This window comes from Mangifera indica, chromosome 1, assembly GCF_011075055.1.
Source record: "Mangifera indica cultivar Alphonso chromosome 1, CATAS_Mindica_2.1, whole genome shotgun sequence".
In the NCBI taxonomy this organism is placed as follows: domain Eukaryota; kingdom Viridiplantae; phylum Streptophyta; class Magnoliopsida; order Sapindales; family Anacardiaceae; genus Mangifera; species Mangifera indica.
Window position 1 is genome coordinate 2,340,472 of NC_058137.1, and position 18,806 is coordinate 2,359,277.

The window sequence follows — 18,806 nt, forward strand, 5'->3', positions numbered from 1 at the left end:
TTTGCTTGTCTCCTTCTTCGCCACCGGCCGATAAAAAACATGATTCAGATTATTATGATAGATCTAAGGCATAAAACTTTTTTCAAACAACCCTTTGATTAGATTATTTAAATAATGTAGGTGAGTTTTAACATTATTATATGGTCGAATTCTAGTATTGTGACAAATGGGGGAGCTTAAATGTTGTTAATAATTTTTAATTAGGTAATTATTATGCTTAATTAAGATAGTTAACTTTTATACTGGCTCAACTATGGCAACCTACTGGTTCCATTCATTGATCATGATTCATGACAGATTTTTTGGGACCGCCTTACTAAACTAGTTAGCCAATTTGCTTCTTAATCTTGATCATACAATTATTAATGAAGTCATAGTCAGCAAAATTTCAGGCTGGGATGGTTGATCTGACAGTAATTTTCAGTTTAAGCAATAATTAGTATAAGATATTCTATTAATTAAGCCATTAATCCTAATCTCTATACTTCTTGTCCAAATTAATTAAATTTCCCTACGTCACAATTAGCAGACAATGATTTGATTAGGATTTAGTGTCGTAGTCATAGAGTTGCCCTAATCGGCTAAGAGACATTTATCTAAAGGAAACCGATTTTAAACATTAATTTAATGTTAATTAAGGATCTAATTGGACCGCCAAATGTCAATTAATTATATCTTTCAAGGGAAGAAAATGATCGACGTTGCAGTTTTGAAATTACAATACCTTTCAAGAGGCAGCATGCAGGTTCATTGGCGACCAAAATTTAAAAAAAAAAAAATCCTGCAGGAGATTAATGACTGAAGCCCTGATTTCAGTAACCTAATGTCGGTTTTAATTCATAATTAGGTTTCCCAACAAGTAATTAATTATCTTAATTAATGTGAGAGTTCACTTTCATTTATATGACTGAAAGTGGTGCTTAAAAAGCTAATGGATGATAAGTTTTAACTGTTCAAGTAGGGTTTTTGATAATTATAGGTGGGACTTGTGATTAATTTCATGATTAATGTCCAACTCATGCCAAGTCCTCTTAGCACGCCTTTACATGAAAATTTGATTAAACTAATTAAGCAAAAGAGATTAAATCCTAGCCAACCATTCTCTCTCTCTCTCTCTCTAACACACACACACACACACACATATATATATACACACACACACACACTCATACTTGCTAAAAGTTTTACAGTACAAAATTAATCATTTCCTCTCCATTGTCTTGTATTTTAATTTTCTATTCAACTGTTCAAGATTCAAAAGGTTTAAGCAATCAAATTTTTTTTTTTTATATACGCGAAGACTCTGTTCATATTTATTGAATGGATAAACTCATGATATAATAATCAGATTCACAATCATTATATCAGATAAATCAAAATTTCATCGTATCAGGAAGCAATCAAAATTATCTTTAATTATTGTTTAGCATCAAAATCTTACTGTAATTTAAACATAATAATCACTGGTTTTACTTAGTCAAACTGAATATGTAATATTCAATAACGCTGAAGTTGAAACATACCTTCCACGAGGCATTCACGAGAGCTTGCATTGCATCACTTCAACAAGCGGGGTGAGCAATTGATTTTAAAAAGAAAATAAAAATAAAAATATATATTATATTTAATAAAGCAGATATCATTGATATATGTACAAAATATATTTTTATTTTAGACATAAATATAAGCTAGAGGTTAATATAATATTGCAATTTGCAAAGGCATTGAGTTAATTATTTTCATTGACATGGTTTTGAAAGTAGTATTTTAGACTTAAATACTACTTCTGAGGCTGAACTTAAGTTCTGGCCACAAGATTATAGATAAATCATTTAGTCTTTGTCATTTATTTTGGTTCAAACCACTTTTGTCTAAGCATGATTACATGCTCTAGAGTTGTCTAGAGATTTTAATTTAATTTGTGGGTTAAGCTCTAGAATTAATAAGTTGATTAAGATAATGGAGATGAAGTACTGCTGAATTGTATATCAGAATTTATAATACGTATGCATCTCATTCAAAGTGTACTATAAAATCTATAGACATTTTGGGCATTCTTATTATGATAATACAACCAACATAGATGAAGCCTCATTTTCAAAAATTAATTCAAATACCCTTCGGTTACGAAGATATTCATAATATTAGTTTCAAGGTGAAAGTTTGAGTTTGAGCTTCTGTCACGCTTATAAAACTTTGATTTACATTATGTAGTAGTTGTGGGTCTGATTATTGTGTTTTGGATTTATCCGTATGAGAAATATGGGTGAGGTCCTCGGTTATAAAAAAATTCATAATATTAGATCTTATATTCCTAAGGTTAAGTTTGGGGCAATTGTAGGAGGAATCCAAACCCTAGTTTGGTACCTAATCTATTCTTCAAGTCAATATATGTTGTGCGGTCAAAACTCCTTTAAACTTATTTAAACTTAGGAAATGACACTGAAGATGTAACTAGTTATTATATAGTGACTAGTTATGCAAACAACGTATAAGTAATTAGTTGTGTCATCTACCAATTAATTAACTCAAATTGGTAGATAAAAGTTTATCTGTCTAAAAATGACGAAAATGATAAATTTTAGCAATTACGTGATCCATTTAATCACTATACTAATCATAACATCATTATCTTCTATTTTATCAAAATAATATGATTAGTGAATCCCTTTTAGATAACTAGATTTGAAGTAATAGGATCCATGATATATCTCTTATGTATTTTTCTCATTAAACTTTACATGTTGGTCTTATAGTTGAAGGATTCTACGAAATTTAGGGTATTCCAAAATATTTTAAAAAAACTCTTACCAACGCTTATTTAAAGTTATTCTATTAAACTCATAACATAATAATAAACATAAACTCTTAAACAATGAGTCGAAACACTCATTAATGATTATATAAAAGTATATTGCCAGACGATAACCCTACTCATTTTCACCTCGTTGTATAACATCACACTTTTCTTATCGCTACAAATCTTTATATCGGCAATATAATATGACATCTTTTTCTTCTTTTGAGACAATTTTATGTTTCAAACTTAACCACGCGTGAAGATTCTGAAATTTCTAATCTATAGGTAAACGGTAAATGAATATCTCAGTTTGTTGGGCCAAAATAAATCCAAGCTGAAACCAAATCAACGACGAGGCGTAAGCCCGTTAGCCAACACTAGAGATGGGCCCATAACATTTCAAAATTCAGGACAACTATTTTGTTTCAGTTGGCGTGTCTAAGTAAAAAGGCAAACCGTGTTTAGCGCTTAAATAACCATTAAAAGACGGCTAAATTTTGAAATTATCTTCCATTTTTGTCAATTGGTCAATCACCGACCACTACTGATACGCAATTATATTCCACCCATTGTTTCTAAAATTAGACCAATTATCAAATTAATTATTATATATTTTTTAAATAATACTAAACATTTATCACTTTTTTAACATAAAATATATGAAATATATAAAATATAATTTTAAATATATTAATTAAACAATTAACATTTTATTATATAGATTAAGAAAAAAAAAATAATTACAAATTTTTTATTTTAAATGGTTTTTTCAGTTAAATAAATTTATCAAATTTTATTGAATTTTAAATAAATTAATATTTATATATAAATCAAATTAAATATAAACTAATTCACAATTCAATTGATCAAACCGAGATCCAAACAACCTTATTCGGATTTAAAAACACTGATTCCAGCTCAACTCGTCTTTGCAAGAATGAATGCTCATAGTGAGCAACACGTTATGAGTAATAATTGTGAAAAGTCAAAGTAACAACTCAAAAATATTGATTTACCAAAAAAATAAAATAGTTAAATCTTTACATTAATCATAAAAAAAAAAAAAAAAAAAGTGAAATCTCAACATCTTGTACATGAAATAAATGAATGAAAAAATGTCTCTAATTAGAAAAAAAAAAAATATAACAAAAATCAAATCAACAGATCTATCTTAGGGGCCTTGTTCCCGAACAAGAACTCCAAGTCATTCTCTAACGGAGTCAAATTCAAGTCCAACCCGAAAATCCTCCTGCTATTTGATCTCACCAGCATCGGCAACTTCGAAACGACAGCACTTTCAGCCATGTTGGCGGTTCTGTGGCGCCTCATGTGACCCCCTAATGCTTGCCCCAAAGGGAACTCTTGTCCACATATCGAACACTCATGCAGTTTTGGTTTTTTCTCACCGTCGGTCTTATCTCCTCCCATTGATCTCGGCCGTTTGTGGCTTGCTCGGTGGCCTCCCAGAGCTTGAAACGACGGGAACTGACGATTGCATGTCTTGCACTCGTAAACCTCCATTGCCGGAAGCTTTTTCTGCTTGGCTTCAATGCTGTGAGAGAGCAACATTAAGCAGTTCGCCATGGCTAATTGCTCCACCATCTGCCCATTTTCTCTTTCTCTCTTCATGGCTAAAGCAGAAAATTTTATTACGGAAAGTATTGGGAATAATTTATTTCGATGGAGACAACAAACTCCAGGCGCCGGTACTTATAGGCCTTCAACGCTGACTATTCTTTTGACCTCGCAATGTTTTTTTTACGTAATTAAATAACGAAAATACCCATTCAAAGGATCCAACGAACCATGTGTCCTACTCCTACTTCATCTTCATGGGGGAAAGTTTGACTGCTTTTTTGACTAAGCCCTTTTCGTAACACGTGGATTTCTCTAAGTGGGACTTAATTATGTTATCTTAATGGCCAGCCGTGACAAAATATAATACTTAGGTGAGCTATGACACATGAAGGAGTCCCCATTGGCGAGCTAAGGCACTTGTTGAAAATTAAAATCGAAGACTGTTGAAGTTTCTTAAGGCTGAGAGAGCTTAATTATGGAAGTATGAACGTACCGTGTGAATCAAAGCAACCTGAATTAGCCTTGGTTTGATGTTTAGAGTCAAAGAAATCCTTTTTCACTGCCGCCAGAACAATGAAAGAGAAATGGAGAAACTGTGTATTGCTGCGAAACAGACAGCTGAAGCAAGAAGAAAGTCAGCAAAGTAAAGGTGAATTTTGTCAAAATGTTACAGCATTTTAATTCCTTCGCAACTTGGTTTGATGTTTTCAATATAACTTAAGATTGCGGGGTCTATTAAAAGGTGAAGACACCAGTTAATTAAAAATTTGACTACAGAGAGTTTTTCTTGTAGAGCAGGTACACCGGTCACAGACTTTTATTTAGGACGATAAAATGGACTAAATTATCAGTTGGTTGAACTCTATTAATTACTTCAGATTTGAGCACATGTAGAGATTACTCATAGAATGAAGCTTCTCAGTCAACCCCCAGAAAGATATTTTTTTTAAAAAAAATCAGGAATTTATTATAATCACTAAACAAAATCATGGATGCTCATGCTTTAATTAGATTTCAGTATGACAGCATAAATCAATTGAAAATTTTGTGAAGGGTAGTATTATGTGGTCGGTTTTTTAATGCCTAAAATTTTGACTGAATTGTACTTCTTATTTATTTATTTATTATATATTTTATGCTATTTAGCAGTTTCTCCCACACCTCTTAGACCATATAAAGGAGGAGATGATAACAGAAGATCCAAACTCCTGTTAGTTTGCCATTCTAAGGCGCTGAATATTTTATTTTGTAAAGAATCGTATGCATTACATGGAGCTTACATGTAACATAAGCAACCACAAAGTATTTGGATCAAAGTCAACAAACCACTTATAAAACAATAAAATTATGGGACATATATATATATATATATATTATATAATTTGAATACATTGATGATAAATCATCATATAATTAGATAAATTTGAATTAAAAATAAAGTAACACTAAATCACATGATAATACATTATTAATATATCTAAATTTGTACAAAAAATACGTATATATAATTGTGTTTGGGAGTTGTGGTGAGCAAAATTCAAAATGACTAAAATGTATCAGAACAATATTGTTCTGATATGAATTGAATCAGGTTTGAATGTTTAAAAAATGTAGTCAAACTCAAACCAAACTTGAGTTTATCTCTCTTCAAGCTAAGTTGAACTTGAATTTGGTTTGAGAGGATTTGGTCGAGCTTGAACCTAGGCTTTAAACCCAACTCCTTCAAATTGAGTTTAATTCAAGTTTTGATGCAGCTTAAACCGGCTGAAATATTATCAAAAGAACCTACAGAGGTTGATAAGTAAGATTCAACTCTTTCCACCATAATCTGTCAACATCTCACCAAATTCAACTATCCCCAAATTGAATTTCATTTATGAAATATGAATGTTTCAAAATTTGCTCTCCTGTAAGCCTAATGGAATATGACCAAAATCTTATCATATAATTTCTCTTCGATATCTTTAACATTTAATTAGATTGATAAATTATATAACATGCATTTAGCATTTTCTGATTCAGTACCACTGGGGACTTTTGAAGCCAAGAAAAAGTTTGAGAAGAAGAAACTAAGAAACTAATTATTCAGTATTACATAATTACTACAACAGCTATCTAGACATCTTCCTGGACGATTCAGTTCAGTTCCTAACAGGTTAAAACAAATGAAGTTGCACTCATCAGTTGATGAGTACATATAGCTAAACCTGGCCACCAAATGCCTAGAAATTAATTGACATCTGCAAAAGGAGTTCTATTAGGTGAGGCTGCAACAATAGGCATGTTCTTGCTTTCGTTGTGGCCCAATTTTGATCTGTGGTCCACAATATTCCCTTCTTCCAGATTCTCAAATGCCATGGCTGTCCTCATCTCTTCTATAGATGCCAAGCTTGGCACTGTTATAAGTCGTTTCTTAGGTGTTGTGCTACTATGCTGGTCAACCTGTTTGTTCATAGAGATCATCAATTTCATGGTGCCAACAAAGTTAAATTTTGGAATATAAATTCCTTCCTATTATCGAAAATCCAGCAAACTCTTACCAAATAATCTTTTGTAAGGGACTTTTCGGCTTGATTTCTGATGCTTGTTATGTTTTCGCCATGCTTTTCTTGTATCAATTTGAGCTGATCTAAACATGCAGTAGTCATCGAGTCTATTTCCTTTTTACTTTCCTGATCCCGCATTAGCAAATCTGTCAAAAACATAAAATTTTTATTTTTATTTAGCAGACAGAAGAATAATTAATTTGCCTGAGAATGAATATACAATGCATAAGCAGTGAAAGTTACCATCAACAGATGCCACAATATCACCAGCTCTAGAACTGAAATCTACATCGATTGAAGAGCAAGCAGATAAAAATTCTTCATGTGCTATTTGATTTGTGCTTATATTTTCCCTGTTGAAGTTAATTCATGGTGAGTTGATTCAACCTCAGAAGAAAGATTAAAACAAACCATAAAAAACAGACAACTTACTTTACGGCGGATTCTATCTCTGCAATGCTCCTTGTATTAAGACCACTCATGTATGATTGAGCACGTTCCCACTGTTGCTTAGAAGAATCCACCTTAATGGAGCTGCATACATAAGATTGATAGTATGACTATGGATTTTCAAATGCAAAATGGATTTGCTTATAGCATAGATAGAAAAACTACACTCTTGGAATCAAGAGGTCATTCAAAATATGAAGAATTTAGAGAGCTCTTACCACTCTTCAATGAAATTTTCAATAATAGCCTTAGATTCAGCTGCTGAGAATGTGTCCTGCATGAAATGACTATCCACTTTCTCTACATACTTGCTCAATTCTTTTCTAGCATCAGTTGAGACCTGCTGCATGTGAGAAATCTCTATATGCAATCTCTTATTCTGTTGTGTACTTGAGTCCTGAATGTTCTTTGATGCCTCTGAGACCTATAATGAATAAGATTTAAATGTTGAGAACAATTTACTTCCAAGCTTTTCAAATTTGATTTGAAACAAACTTGGGAAAGGTTGACTTGACTCACCATAGCAGATTTCTTAGATGTCAAGTTTGCTAATATCACAGCAATTTTTTCCAGAGCCTCTTTTTCCTCTTTGGCGGCCTCCTCCTGTTTCATAGCAGTATTGGAGTTCACTAATCTCAACTCTTTCCTATGAAATGGCATATAAAATTAATTCATATGTCCACATAAACTTACCTTAAACTTCTTGTTGAAATTAGCTAATTCCTTTGAGTTTTCAGCCTGGCTCTCTTCAATCATTGTCATGACATTGGAGGCCTGTTGATAAAGGTCACAAAAAAAATCCATGGTTGCCTTTGAAATTTCTTTTGCAGAAACCAAGCTTCGCTGTAAGCCCTGCCATTTCAAATAGATGTAAAAGATAGCTTTTTTTTTTTTTTTGGTAAGTAAAAGATAGTTATTTCACTTCAAGTACAAATGAAAATAATAACATCAGGTCCCAACCTCCTCTTGCTGTTGGGCAGAGAATGCCAGGAACTTTTTTTGTTCAATCAGAGAATTCTGGATGTCCCTGATAACCTCCTTCGCTTCTGACACTATAGTGACAAGAAACTGTGAAAGACAAAGACATTGTTAATTTGTTATACACTTATCATCAGTAATTTTTCTTAGGAAAAAGAAATAAAATTCTCCTTTGATTCCATACTTGCTCAACAGCCTTTCCATGAGACAAGGTTGTAGAATTTATCTGTTCCAGATCAGAGGATGCTTTCTTTTGCATTGAGTTACCAAGTTCCTTCAAATTTGTTATGCCTAAAGTGTATGTCTCTGTCAATTTCTTTATCCTTGATTCCAAGATTTCTGTTGCCTGGCAATTTTAATGCATATTATATACTACTCAGATATACAAAAGAGGAATGTAAAAGTTAGGTGAATGAAAAATTTTCTTCTCTTACATCACATTTACTTGCAAGAAAGGAATGTGCATGTTCTTCCATACATCTTAATTGTTGCTGTTGTTGAGAGATTGATCCCAGGATAGTCTTGTGCAAATCTCTTAACCTCTGATCAAGCTGAGAACCAAATGACAGAACCATGCTATGATTTTTAGCTTCCATCTCGTCTTTTTGATCTATAAAGAGTCAAATACGTTCAATTAGACCAGGGTATAGTAAACAAGCACATTTGAATTTTCTTCTTCTTTTCCTTAAAAAGAAAATGAACTTAAGTTGTCTCAGGTCTCATTTTCAAGACGTGTTTGCAGAAATAACAGTTCAGAACACTCTGAATTTCACTGTTTTATTTCTCTGTATAATTATTGTTGAAAATTTTCTTACCTAATTTTGCAAAGAGCGAAGTTATATCAACTGATGCACTTTGCAACTCATTTCGCAACTCCTTTGCCCGTTCAACTAAAGAATTCTCTGTTCACAAAATGATAGTAAATGTGAATATCTCAAGTAGCCCTTGATGTTATTAACTAATTTTGCAAGTTTCCTACCTGAGAATAGAAGCTTGGAGATTATAAACTCCTTTTCTTTGATTGTTGAGAGGGCTACCCTGTGGTACTCTTGAAGTTCAAGAAATTCTTTGTTTCTGTTTTCCAAATTCATCTGCAGGAATATTTCTATTATTATTTATACATGCCATGCAAGTAACTGAGCAATAAACAAAAAGAATTCCATGTTCAGGATTTACCTTGCAATCCTTGAGCTGGCTTTCTAAGTCCAATTTCTCTTCTTGTTCAGTGATATACAGTTCGCGATACATATCAACTTCCTGTAACAAAGAATTAGTCTGATAATCTATTCAATTATCTCAAATATGGTATGGGAAGGAAATCAAAGGACGAGCAAGTTGTACCTTCTCACTGAGCCTCAGATCATTCTCCAGCTGATCTATTTTCTCAATTCTTGCCTGCAGTTTCCATGCGTGTGCATTAAAATTCAAACAATAAGCTCTACATTGAGAAGAGAAAGTTGCTGACAGTTGCCAGACTCTAAATTTTTTAAAGAACTTTTACCTTCTTTTCAGCTTCTTCCTGGGCATATCTTTCATGTGGAATGTAAACACCATTTTTATCCCTTGCTGCTCGAACGTCTGCATTAAATTAACATGATTAAAACCAAACTGCTTATTTGTTTGTCAAACAGAAAAAACTAAGATTGCAGATTCATTATTAAACCTTCTTTCATTTTCTCTATTTCCAAGTACAAATCCCTCAACAGAACAGTTTTGGACATTTTTTGGTTTGCCTGCAATGATCAGCTTCACCATCAGTAAAGTGGTAAAATGAGTAAAAGAAAGTGAAAATAAGCAGCCAAACAAAACAAACCTCTGGTTTATTCTTTATATTCTTAGCACGGTAGGCATAATCTAGAGTACTCAGAGTTTCTTCTAGAGAATGTGCAGATGGTGAAATTGTGGCAATGATACAAGTTTTTGTCTTCCCTCCCAAAGAATCTCTTAGCAGCCTTGTTAGCTTGCTATCCCTGTACATGTCAGCATACAAGGGAGAATGGTTTAGAAAAGAAAGTTATGGAATAACCAATGAACTAATAGAATTGTATTAATAGCTGAAAATAACCTATATGGAATATGAGCAGAATGTTCAACTAATGCATTAATGACTCGGCCTAAGGTGAGTAAGCTCTTATTTATCTCGCCTGCTTCCCTTGCACGACCCTGCAATTTAGAGAAGATTAACCAAACTGATAAACATCCTTGGCATAAAAAAAGTTACATATATCACAAACCAATGTTCTTCAAAGAGTTACATATATCACAATTTCAGCAGCTTTATAACTTGGCAAATTTGCGGCTAGGAGCTAGCAAAGATCACTAGAAAGGTAATTTCAGTGTTTTCATACCTCTCGTGCACCTGAACGAGATATATTCTCTGATCCAGCCAAGTCAACAAGATTAAGTTTGCCACACTTAATAAGGTCCTCATCTCCAACAGCTGCTTCTTTTACATGGACAGTAATGGAAAAGACAGAATGGGAGCGACTGCGATAGAAAATTGGCAAATTTTTTTTAATTTCCCATATGTAAAAATCGTTATTAATTTGAAAAGATTACAAAAGAACCCGACCTGCTGCGCTTGTTTAACAAGGTATCCGCTGTACGCCTTTTGGCTGCTCCTCTTTCCAAAATGGTGTAAATTTCATTTGCACTATATACAGCTTCTTCTTCAAGGCCTCTTACAACCACACAACCCTTTCCATCCTCCATCAAGGAAATGGGTTTCTTTTGCTTATCTTCCATAGATTTAGAATTATCTTCTTGAGCTAGCAAATCAGTAATTTCTTCATTGTACAACTCCAAAAATGACACTTTCATGCTATAGTCAGCATTCTGTGCCTCTAAAGTATCAAAAATTTGGCGAACTGCTCTTGGAATAACACCGGCTTGAGCAGGTAATTCACCACCCTACATATGTTATATGAACACATTAGCTAATCAACTAGGAAACACTTGCTTAAACTACAACATTTAAGAATATAAATAAATATATGTTCTGTACCTTATTTCTCATCCCACCCTCCATTGTATATGTTTTACCAGTGCCTGTTTGCCCATATGCAAAGACTGTGCAATTGAAGCCGTCAAGGACTTCATTTACAATGGGAACAATGGCTTGGTCATAAATTGATCTTTGTTGTGATTTTGGTCCAAAAACCTTGCAAATATTTTAAAACCAGATATGTCATACAATTGTACAAGACAAACGCAAAAGAAATTCATTGAATAAAATTATCAAACATTGCGGAAGCTTACCTTGTCAAAAGTGAAAACTCTATCTATTTGCTTGTTAGCTACATTTTGCATAACAGTGACTTCCCTTTTATGCTCATTACAAGATACCACTCTTGGGACATTTAACCTTTCCTCATCATCGCTCAGTGGCCTGATATATGCAATTGAATAATGAGAAAAATAGGGGTCATGTTACATCATCTATATGCAGTTTTACAGTTTAAAAGTAGTTATCAGAACTAGATCCATCTAATAATTTTGCACAAAAGAGCTGAAAGTTGAAGCTCACCTGCATCTTAGAAGCACTTGCACATTCACCTCTTTATCTTTGTCAAGACGATTGGAGTTCCACTCGGAACCTCTCAAATCTTGGCGGCGACGTTCAGGCCGAGGCGTGAGGAAAGGAACTGGAGATGGTGTTAACCCCATTCCAACTTTTTTAAATTGATCGGGTGTAACTGACATCATTATGTTCTTATCTTTATATTTTGAAACCTGATATAACAAATCACAAGCAAACCAACCACTCAGAATAATGAATTTCTTCTTTGAATTTGTCAGTAAGAGAACCAAAAATAACAAAAAAAACAAACTATAAAAACACTTTGAAGCCTCAGTACTCATACGGCACGCACCAATTTTTTTAATGAAACCCTCGATTGATCGAATAAGTAGAAGAAGAATTGATTGGAAAGAGCTTTTTTATTCTTCTTTTTTAAACCCTTTCTGCGATCGAAAATTATGCTTTTCTTTAGAGTTTTGGAAGAGCGTCGAGATGAGAGAATGAATTAAGGTCTTTGGTTCTGTAACGGCTACTTGTATGTTCGTATTCAGAAGATAGCCGTTATAAATTTCGCTTTTTCATTTTGTTTTTATAATTAAGTGGGGCCAGTGGGGTAAAAATTCAAACGAGACGCGTTACGCCGGCTATTTTCGAATCTGCTTCCAAAACGACAACGTTTTGCATAAAATTATAAAGAGAATTTTATAGTCTATACTAATATTATTCAAGCTCAAACTTCAAAAAATTGAGTAAATCAATGTGAATGATTAATAAATATATTAATTGAAAAAACAAAGAACCAAAGGAATATATATATTTCATCTATAATTATTAGGCATTCAGTAAATTGATTTTTTATATACATTCATCCATTCATTTAGGATTCTTTAGTTTGTATGAAAGAGTTTACACAAAAAGCTTATAAATCTAGTGTTTTTTTTTTTTTTTTTTTCACTTTTGTCAAATTTCAGGGATGGGTCATAGATGAATATGTAAACTTTCTCAATTACATCACAGTTAACATGCATAGAACTAAAAACCACAAGAATGTTACAGATGTTCGTAGAATTTCTATTTAACATGACTACAAAATTCAGGTAAATGCAGGATGATGGAAATAAATTGATTTGATGAAGACATATCACAGGGGTACTGATCCATAAAACACAACTTCAGCTGGGCCTGTCATGTAAACATGGTTGTCTTCCTCCCTCCATTCAATATCTAATGGCCCTCCAGGAAGATCCACCCTGCAACTCTGATTTAGACAAAAATTTCCATGAGAGAACACACAACAGCATTGCAAAGCTGGTGTCTTAACACATTTTAATAGTCTTAAACTTACTCTCCCAGCGTGACCCTCCAGAACTGCAGCAACCACCACTGCACAAGCGCCAGTCCCACAAGCCAATGTTGCTCCTGTTGTTAAAAATGTGTGTAAGATTCTAGCATAACAGTGTACAACTAACCCACAATTTGTGATACGGTGAATTGACAATTCATCTAAGCAGAATATAGTTCAGAAGGATAACTTACCTGCCCCACGCTCCCAAACACGCATTTTTAAATGTGAAGGTGAAATAATTTCCACAAATTCTGCAAATATATTAAGAAATATTCATGGTTATGCACTGATTCATTATAGATAAGAGGAACTTGTGTATCAAGACAAAAATGAAACAGGGAAGGACCCAATGAGTTCTAGATCATGAAGATATTCTATATGCACATCTGCATAATATACTTAATGATGTAATAGCTTTTAAGTTCAACATCTTCCTATTTTTCCAAGGACAGACAAGAAAACAGAGTAATTTATACTTTGTGAACTCGTTTCAGTGGTTCTTATTAGACAATGATAAAAATAATAACAGAACAAAATTTTAGAGACAAGAATCAAGCCTTAAGCTTTTTACATGAAAGAGGTGCTCGCATCACTGTTTCTTTCTTTTCCTTTTTTAAATTCCTTTTCTAACCAGCTTTAAGTTTTTCATTTGAGACTTTGACAAAACAATCACAGAACCATCCTCATCCACAAAAGGTAAGGTGTCATAGTTCAAAAACACATCTGGGATAATAGACTACAATGTGATTATGGCAACACCACACCAGCACCAAAGCTATAATTGAAAATGAGAACCAACTTCAAATGCAAAAACAAAATGTAGCTGATCAGGACTTTGTACATTGAAACCTAATCCCAAGGTTAGAGTCATATGTTATCAATGGCTGTGCGAAAACCACTGGCACAACAACATATATTGGGTTTATTTTATATAGAGGCAACTCATCATACGATGCTAATAGATTAATGACCAATAACATATAAAATTTCTAGTTACTGTCAATACCTATGATGGAAACAAAAATCCAATAGGATATTCCACAGTACAACTATTTAATTTTTATGGGAGAAACAATGACAATGTAACAAGAAAACCAGTTTTTGCAGTATAAAATGGATACAAAACTAAGCTCTGGACTCAATTGCCAGAGCCAAATCATGTCCATAATTGGATAAAAACTAACCTGTGTTAGTTCGAGCTGGGAACACAGAATGATGTTCAAATTTTGGCCCAATCTGAGCTAAGTTTAATTCATCAACCTTCAAATTCTGTTCAATTGCATCATTAAGCAAATATTCAGTACAGAGGTATAAATAAATGATAAAAATTAAATTTCATTTATTAATGAAGTGTTCCACTAAATACAAACATTTATTACTTGTTCAGATTATCAGAATCTAGATCACTTTTGCACACAATGAGGAAGACTGAACTAATGTAAGATACAGAATAAGGAAATGCATATAGTATATGAACAGAAGTATGAGCTTTGTTAACAGTTCTTTAGGAAATGCATCAGTACATTGCTTTGCTTTTTTATCTTTCATATAGACAAAAAGAAAAGCAACACACTGATGCGTGAACTATCAATTAAGGTCAAACATTTAATGACAGATTCAATATAATAAAAAGTCTGATTTGGAATACACACCTGACCTCCTTTAGTACCAAAAGTTACACAGTGCGGATTTCCCATGCTAACACATGTCACATTCCAGATTAATCCATCAACATCAAGTTCTGACTTAACTGCTGATTGACCTTTATTTGCAGGGAGTCTTGTAGGTACATCTGAAGCTTTAAGTATCGGTTCACCCATATCTACCTCGACCTGAAATAGCAATGTTGACACAGACACTAAAGATAGACTCCCAAAATGACAAGGGTAGTTAATAGTTTACAACTAGAAGGGAATTCAAAATAAAGCACAGTTTCAGGCCACTAAAAGAGGCAGCAGACTAATATTGATGCTTTGACTAAAAGAAGAGCTATGTCAGAGGAAATATTTGATGCTGGCAAAGCAGCTTTTACATGTTAAAACTATGTAGGCTAAAAATTTGAAATACACAGTTCTGAATAACATACCTTCCCATCATCTTGAATTTCTGGAACAATGAGACCAGCGCCAGTGTGTACAGTAAAACTACATCAATTAGAAATAAATAACTTATTGCATGCCCTTCATTAATTTCAGGATGGAATAACACAATTCATTGTAGAATATGCCTTTCAAGCAGTTTCTTTTGGTGATATTACCAACGATTACCCTCTGTGTATATAACATTTTGATCCCATTCTATCTCATTACAATGTAAAAACAACTATTTGATAGGAGCCTGTTGAAATGGAAACAATACCTTTGCTTCCCTTGTAAATTTTCAAGCTCAGCAATGAATCTTGCGAAGCATCTTACTCCATTACCACACATCTAGAAGATAAAGAACAATATTAAAAAGATTGCTATAGCTTTATACATAGCTGGAACATACAGTTCCCAGAAAAAGATAATGGTAATCAACCACAATTTTGTAGTAAACAGCAAAACAAATTACAATCTACTTAATCTTAACAAACACAATATATGTCAGAACATAAAACTAGTGTATAAAGGCCAGACCTCTGGCTCGCTGCCATCAGAATTGAAGATCCTCATGGTATAATCAGTTCCATTCACTCCAGGCATAGCAAAGATCACTCCATCAGCCCCAATACCAAAGTTTCTATCACATAGTTTTACAGCTTGCTCCGGAGTTATCTTAGGCTCTGAAGAGTCCCTGTTATCAACCTTTTCAACGTTTACTCAGTCAATAGCAAATCAAAATCACTTATACTGCCACTGAAAATGAAGAAATTCAATTGAACATTCTTATCAATGGGTTTCACACTTAATAGATTAATTAAGCCAAACAATTACTCGAAGCTCAATTGAATCAACATTACATCATTATAGACTCCTATTTGGTCGAGAACAGTTTATAATCTAAAAAAGCCACGTCGAATGAAAGAATAATTGATTTTATTTACATTTCCACTTTTTTTCAAAAAAATAAAAAAAGAGAAGATTCAAATTCAACAAATCATTAAACTTACTAAAATGAAGTCGTTGCCGAGGCCATGGTACTTGACAAAGTGAAGAAAACCACGTTCTCTCCGGTCAAGGAAAGAGGCTGGGGAAGTTTTCTCTGGAGCATCGATACTCATTGAAGATGCTGAGACACGAAAGGTAGGGCTTTTAAGAGTCAAATTTAACCGACTACAATTCAGCTGAAGAGTCGACGAAGAAAAGAATGCGGAAGATCGGAGGGGTCTGCGAAGGGCAGCAGAGCGGTGAGTTACAGGCGTCAAGGGCAGAGAGAGCTTGCCGGCTATGGCCATCCTTTGATTTGGCTCTTTTGGTGTTCTTAGTCGTCGTCCTCTGGTTCGGCTGTTAGTCTGGTGTGTTCCGGTGCCGCTGTCGAAAATGACTCGAAAGAGAGCCTAGGTTTTGAGTTTTGACCATAATACCGGGGAATAATCTGCTGTTACTTGGCATAAACTTTTGTCCAATGAGATACAGACACGTAAAGCCTTTTTTTTTTTTGGGGTAAATACGGGGAAACGCTTACCACGAACGTGAAGCCTTGGTCACTGTGGTAATTAATTCATATGAAAGATGCTCATGGTTTGTTTTAGCCGCTAAAGGCACAATATGAACTGGAAATTTTTTGGATCATCTCTGTCCCAAGCCAAACTCAGGAAAATGCGGACTTTAGCTCCTGATCATCTCACCGAAATTCAAAAAGCCAGTTTGCGTAAACTTGGAAGCTTAGATATCCAATCAGACGAATTCTCGAATGCTCGCCAATTGTTCAAAGAATTGCCTGACTTGAATGTGGTACAAGCCACCAGAATAATTGGCAGCTTTAATAAGCAACATCAACATGAAGAAGCTGTATATCTTTTCTCAACAATGCTTCTGATGGATATTAGACCCAGTCAGTTCACATTTGGCACTATAATTCACTCATCCATTGCGTTGAAGGACTTTTATTTAGGTAAGCAACTTCATGCTTGTGCCACAAAGATGGGACTTCAGTCAAATGTGTTTGTGGGTAGCGCGATGTTGGACTGTTATGTCAAGCTCGGTTTAATTGAGGAAGCTACAAGAGTTTTTGAAGATATCCACATGCCAAATGTAGTTTCTTACACAACTATGATACGCGGATTCTTGAAGAAAGATCGGTTTGAAGATGCTGTCAAGCTTTTCCAAAAGATGCCTGAGAGAAATGTTGTCACTTGGAATGCTATAATTGGTGGATTTAGCCAAACGGGCCACAATGAAGAGGCTGTTAATCTTTTCGTTGAGATGTTGAGAAAAGGATGTGTCCCAGATAATTCCACTTTCCCTTGTGCTCTCATTGCTGCTGCCAATGTAGCAGCACTTGGTATGGGCAAGAGTTTTCATGCCTGTGCTGTGAAGTTTTTGGGTAAGTTTGATGTTTATGTTGGTAATGCTCTAATCAGCTTTTATGCAAAATCGGGGAGCATGGACGAAAGCCTGTTGGTCTTTGATAAACTGACTGAAAGAAATATAGTTTCATGGAATGCTGTAATATGTGGCTATGCACAAAATGGAAGAGCAGAAGAAGCTGTTGAGTTCTTTGAGAGGATGAAAGTTCAATGTATTCGACCTAATGATGTTACAATTCTTGGCTTGTTATGGGCATGTAATCATGCAGGTCTTGTTGACAAGGGTTATTCATATTTCAACCAGACAAGACTTGAAGATCCCGGCTTGCTAAAGCCGGAGCATTATGCTTGTATGGTTGATTTACTTTCTCGTTCTGGGCGATTTAAAGAAGCCCAAGAATTTATTTGTGATCTGCCTTTTGATCCTGGAATTGGGTTCTGGAAAGCATTGCTTGGAGGTTGCCAGATTCACTCAAACGTGGAACTAGGAGAACTTGCCGCACAAAGAATCCTGGCATTGGATCCTGAAGATGTGTCTTCGTATGTAATGCTATCGAATGCACATTCTGTGGCAGGCCGGTGGGATAGTGTTTCGACAATCAGAAGAGAAATGAAGGAGAGAAGGATGAAGAGGGTTCCAGGTTGCAGTTGGATCGAAAATAGAAGCAAAATTCATGTGTTTGTCACCTGTGATCAGAACCATCAGATGAAAGATGAAATTTATATGGTCTTAAATTCTTTTATAGAACAAATAAGGGAGATTGAAGCTTCCAAATTTGATGATGGAATTAAGCTTCTTTACCATTAATTCTAACTTGAAAGTGTATGCAGTGGTTTTGCATAATCTTAGTTTAATTTGATCTCAGAAATTTCATAAATCCATTCATCTCCAGCATGCCCTACAATAAGTTACCATGCTTAAACCAACAAAAAAAAAAAGGAATGAAAACAAGCAATCAATTAAAAGGTTAGAAAAATATAAAGAATCAAGTGTTCTTGTAACATTTGGGTAAAGATTTGGACAAACATTTGGCAGATAAATACATAATTTTCTAGAAAATCATTTTTTGGATAATGTTTTGTATAATATTCTTCTCCCTTAGTTTAGTCATGTTCCTATGATATAGTCTAAACTTTCG

General features: G+C 34.1%; 4 protein-coding genes across 4 annotated transcripts; 1 reads left to right on the forward strand and 3 right to left on the reverse strand.

Annotated features, from left to right (window-relative positions):
- Positions 1 to 3,734: 3,734 nt before the first annotated feature.
- LOC123218464 (zinc finger protein ZAT11-like) lies at positions 3,735 to 4,498 on the reverse strand. Its single transcript, XM_044639927.1, has one exon. It carries the CDS (start codon positions 4,427 to 4,429, stop codon positions 3,953 to 3,955), a length of 477 nt encoding a protein of 158 aa, XP_044495862.1. The 5' UTR covers positions 4,430 to 4,498; the 3' UTR covers positions 3,735 to 3,952.
- A 1,934-nt stretch (positions 4,499 to 6,432) lies between these two features.
- Positions 6,433 to 12,371, reverse strand: LOC123218472 (kinesin-like protein KIN-5B). Its single transcript, XM_044639939.1, has 24 exons — positions 12,225 to 12,371; positions 11,879 to 12,084; positions 11,611 to 11,740; positions 11,357 to 11,512; positions 10,925 to 11,262; positions 10,701 to 10,839; positions 10,418 to 10,515; positions 10,166 to 10,322; positions 10,016 to 10,085; positions 9,854 to 9,930; positions 9,694 to 9,747; positions 9,529 to 9,609; positions 9,332 to 9,443; positions 9,168 to 9,254; positions 8,787 to 8,962; positions 8,537 to 8,698; positions 8,335 to 8,442; positions 8,068 to 8,226; positions 7,894 to 7,977; positions 7,593 to 7,798; positions 7,357 to 7,458; positions 7,168 to 7,277; positions 6,919 to 7,070; positions 6,433 to 6,820 (listed from the first exon to the last, which is right to left on the reverse strand). Exons 2-24 carry the CDS (start codon positions 12,055 to 12,057, stop codon positions 6,608 to 6,610), a joined length of 3,150 nt encoding a protein of 1,049 aa, XP_044495874.1. The 5' UTR covers positions 12,058 to 12,084; positions 12,225 to 12,371; the 3' UTR covers positions 6,433 to 6,607.
- Positions 12,372 to 12,827: 456 nt separating this feature from the next.
- Positions 12,828 to 16,708, reverse strand: LOC123218491 (diaminopimelate epimerase, chloroplastic). Its single transcript, XM_044639962.1, has 9 exons — positions 16,309 to 16,708; positions 15,836 to 16,003; positions 15,576 to 15,646; positions 15,304 to 15,361; positions 14,870 to 15,049; positions 14,402 to 14,486; positions 13,409 to 13,468; positions 13,218 to 13,291; positions 12,828 to 13,130 (listed from the first exon to the last, which is right to left on the reverse strand). Exons 1-9 carry the CDS (start codon positions 16,591 to 16,593, stop codon positions 13,014 to 13,016), a joined length of 1,098 nt encoding a protein of 365 aa, XP_044495897.1. The 5' UTR covers positions 16,594 to 16,708; the 3' UTR covers positions 12,828 to 13,013.
- Positions 16,709 to 16,784: 76 nt separating this feature from the next.
- Positions 16,785 to 18,545, forward strand: LOC123218482 (pentatricopeptide repeat-containing protein At5g42450, mitochondrial). Its single transcript, XM_044639949.1, has one exon. It carries the CDS (start codon positions 16,907 to 16,909, stop codon positions 18,473 to 18,475), a length of 1,569 nt encoding a protein of 522 aa, XP_044495884.1. The 5' UTR covers positions 16,785 to 16,906; the 3' UTR covers positions 18,476 to 18,545.
- The last annotated feature ends 261 nt before the right edge of the window (positions 18,546 to 18,806 follow it).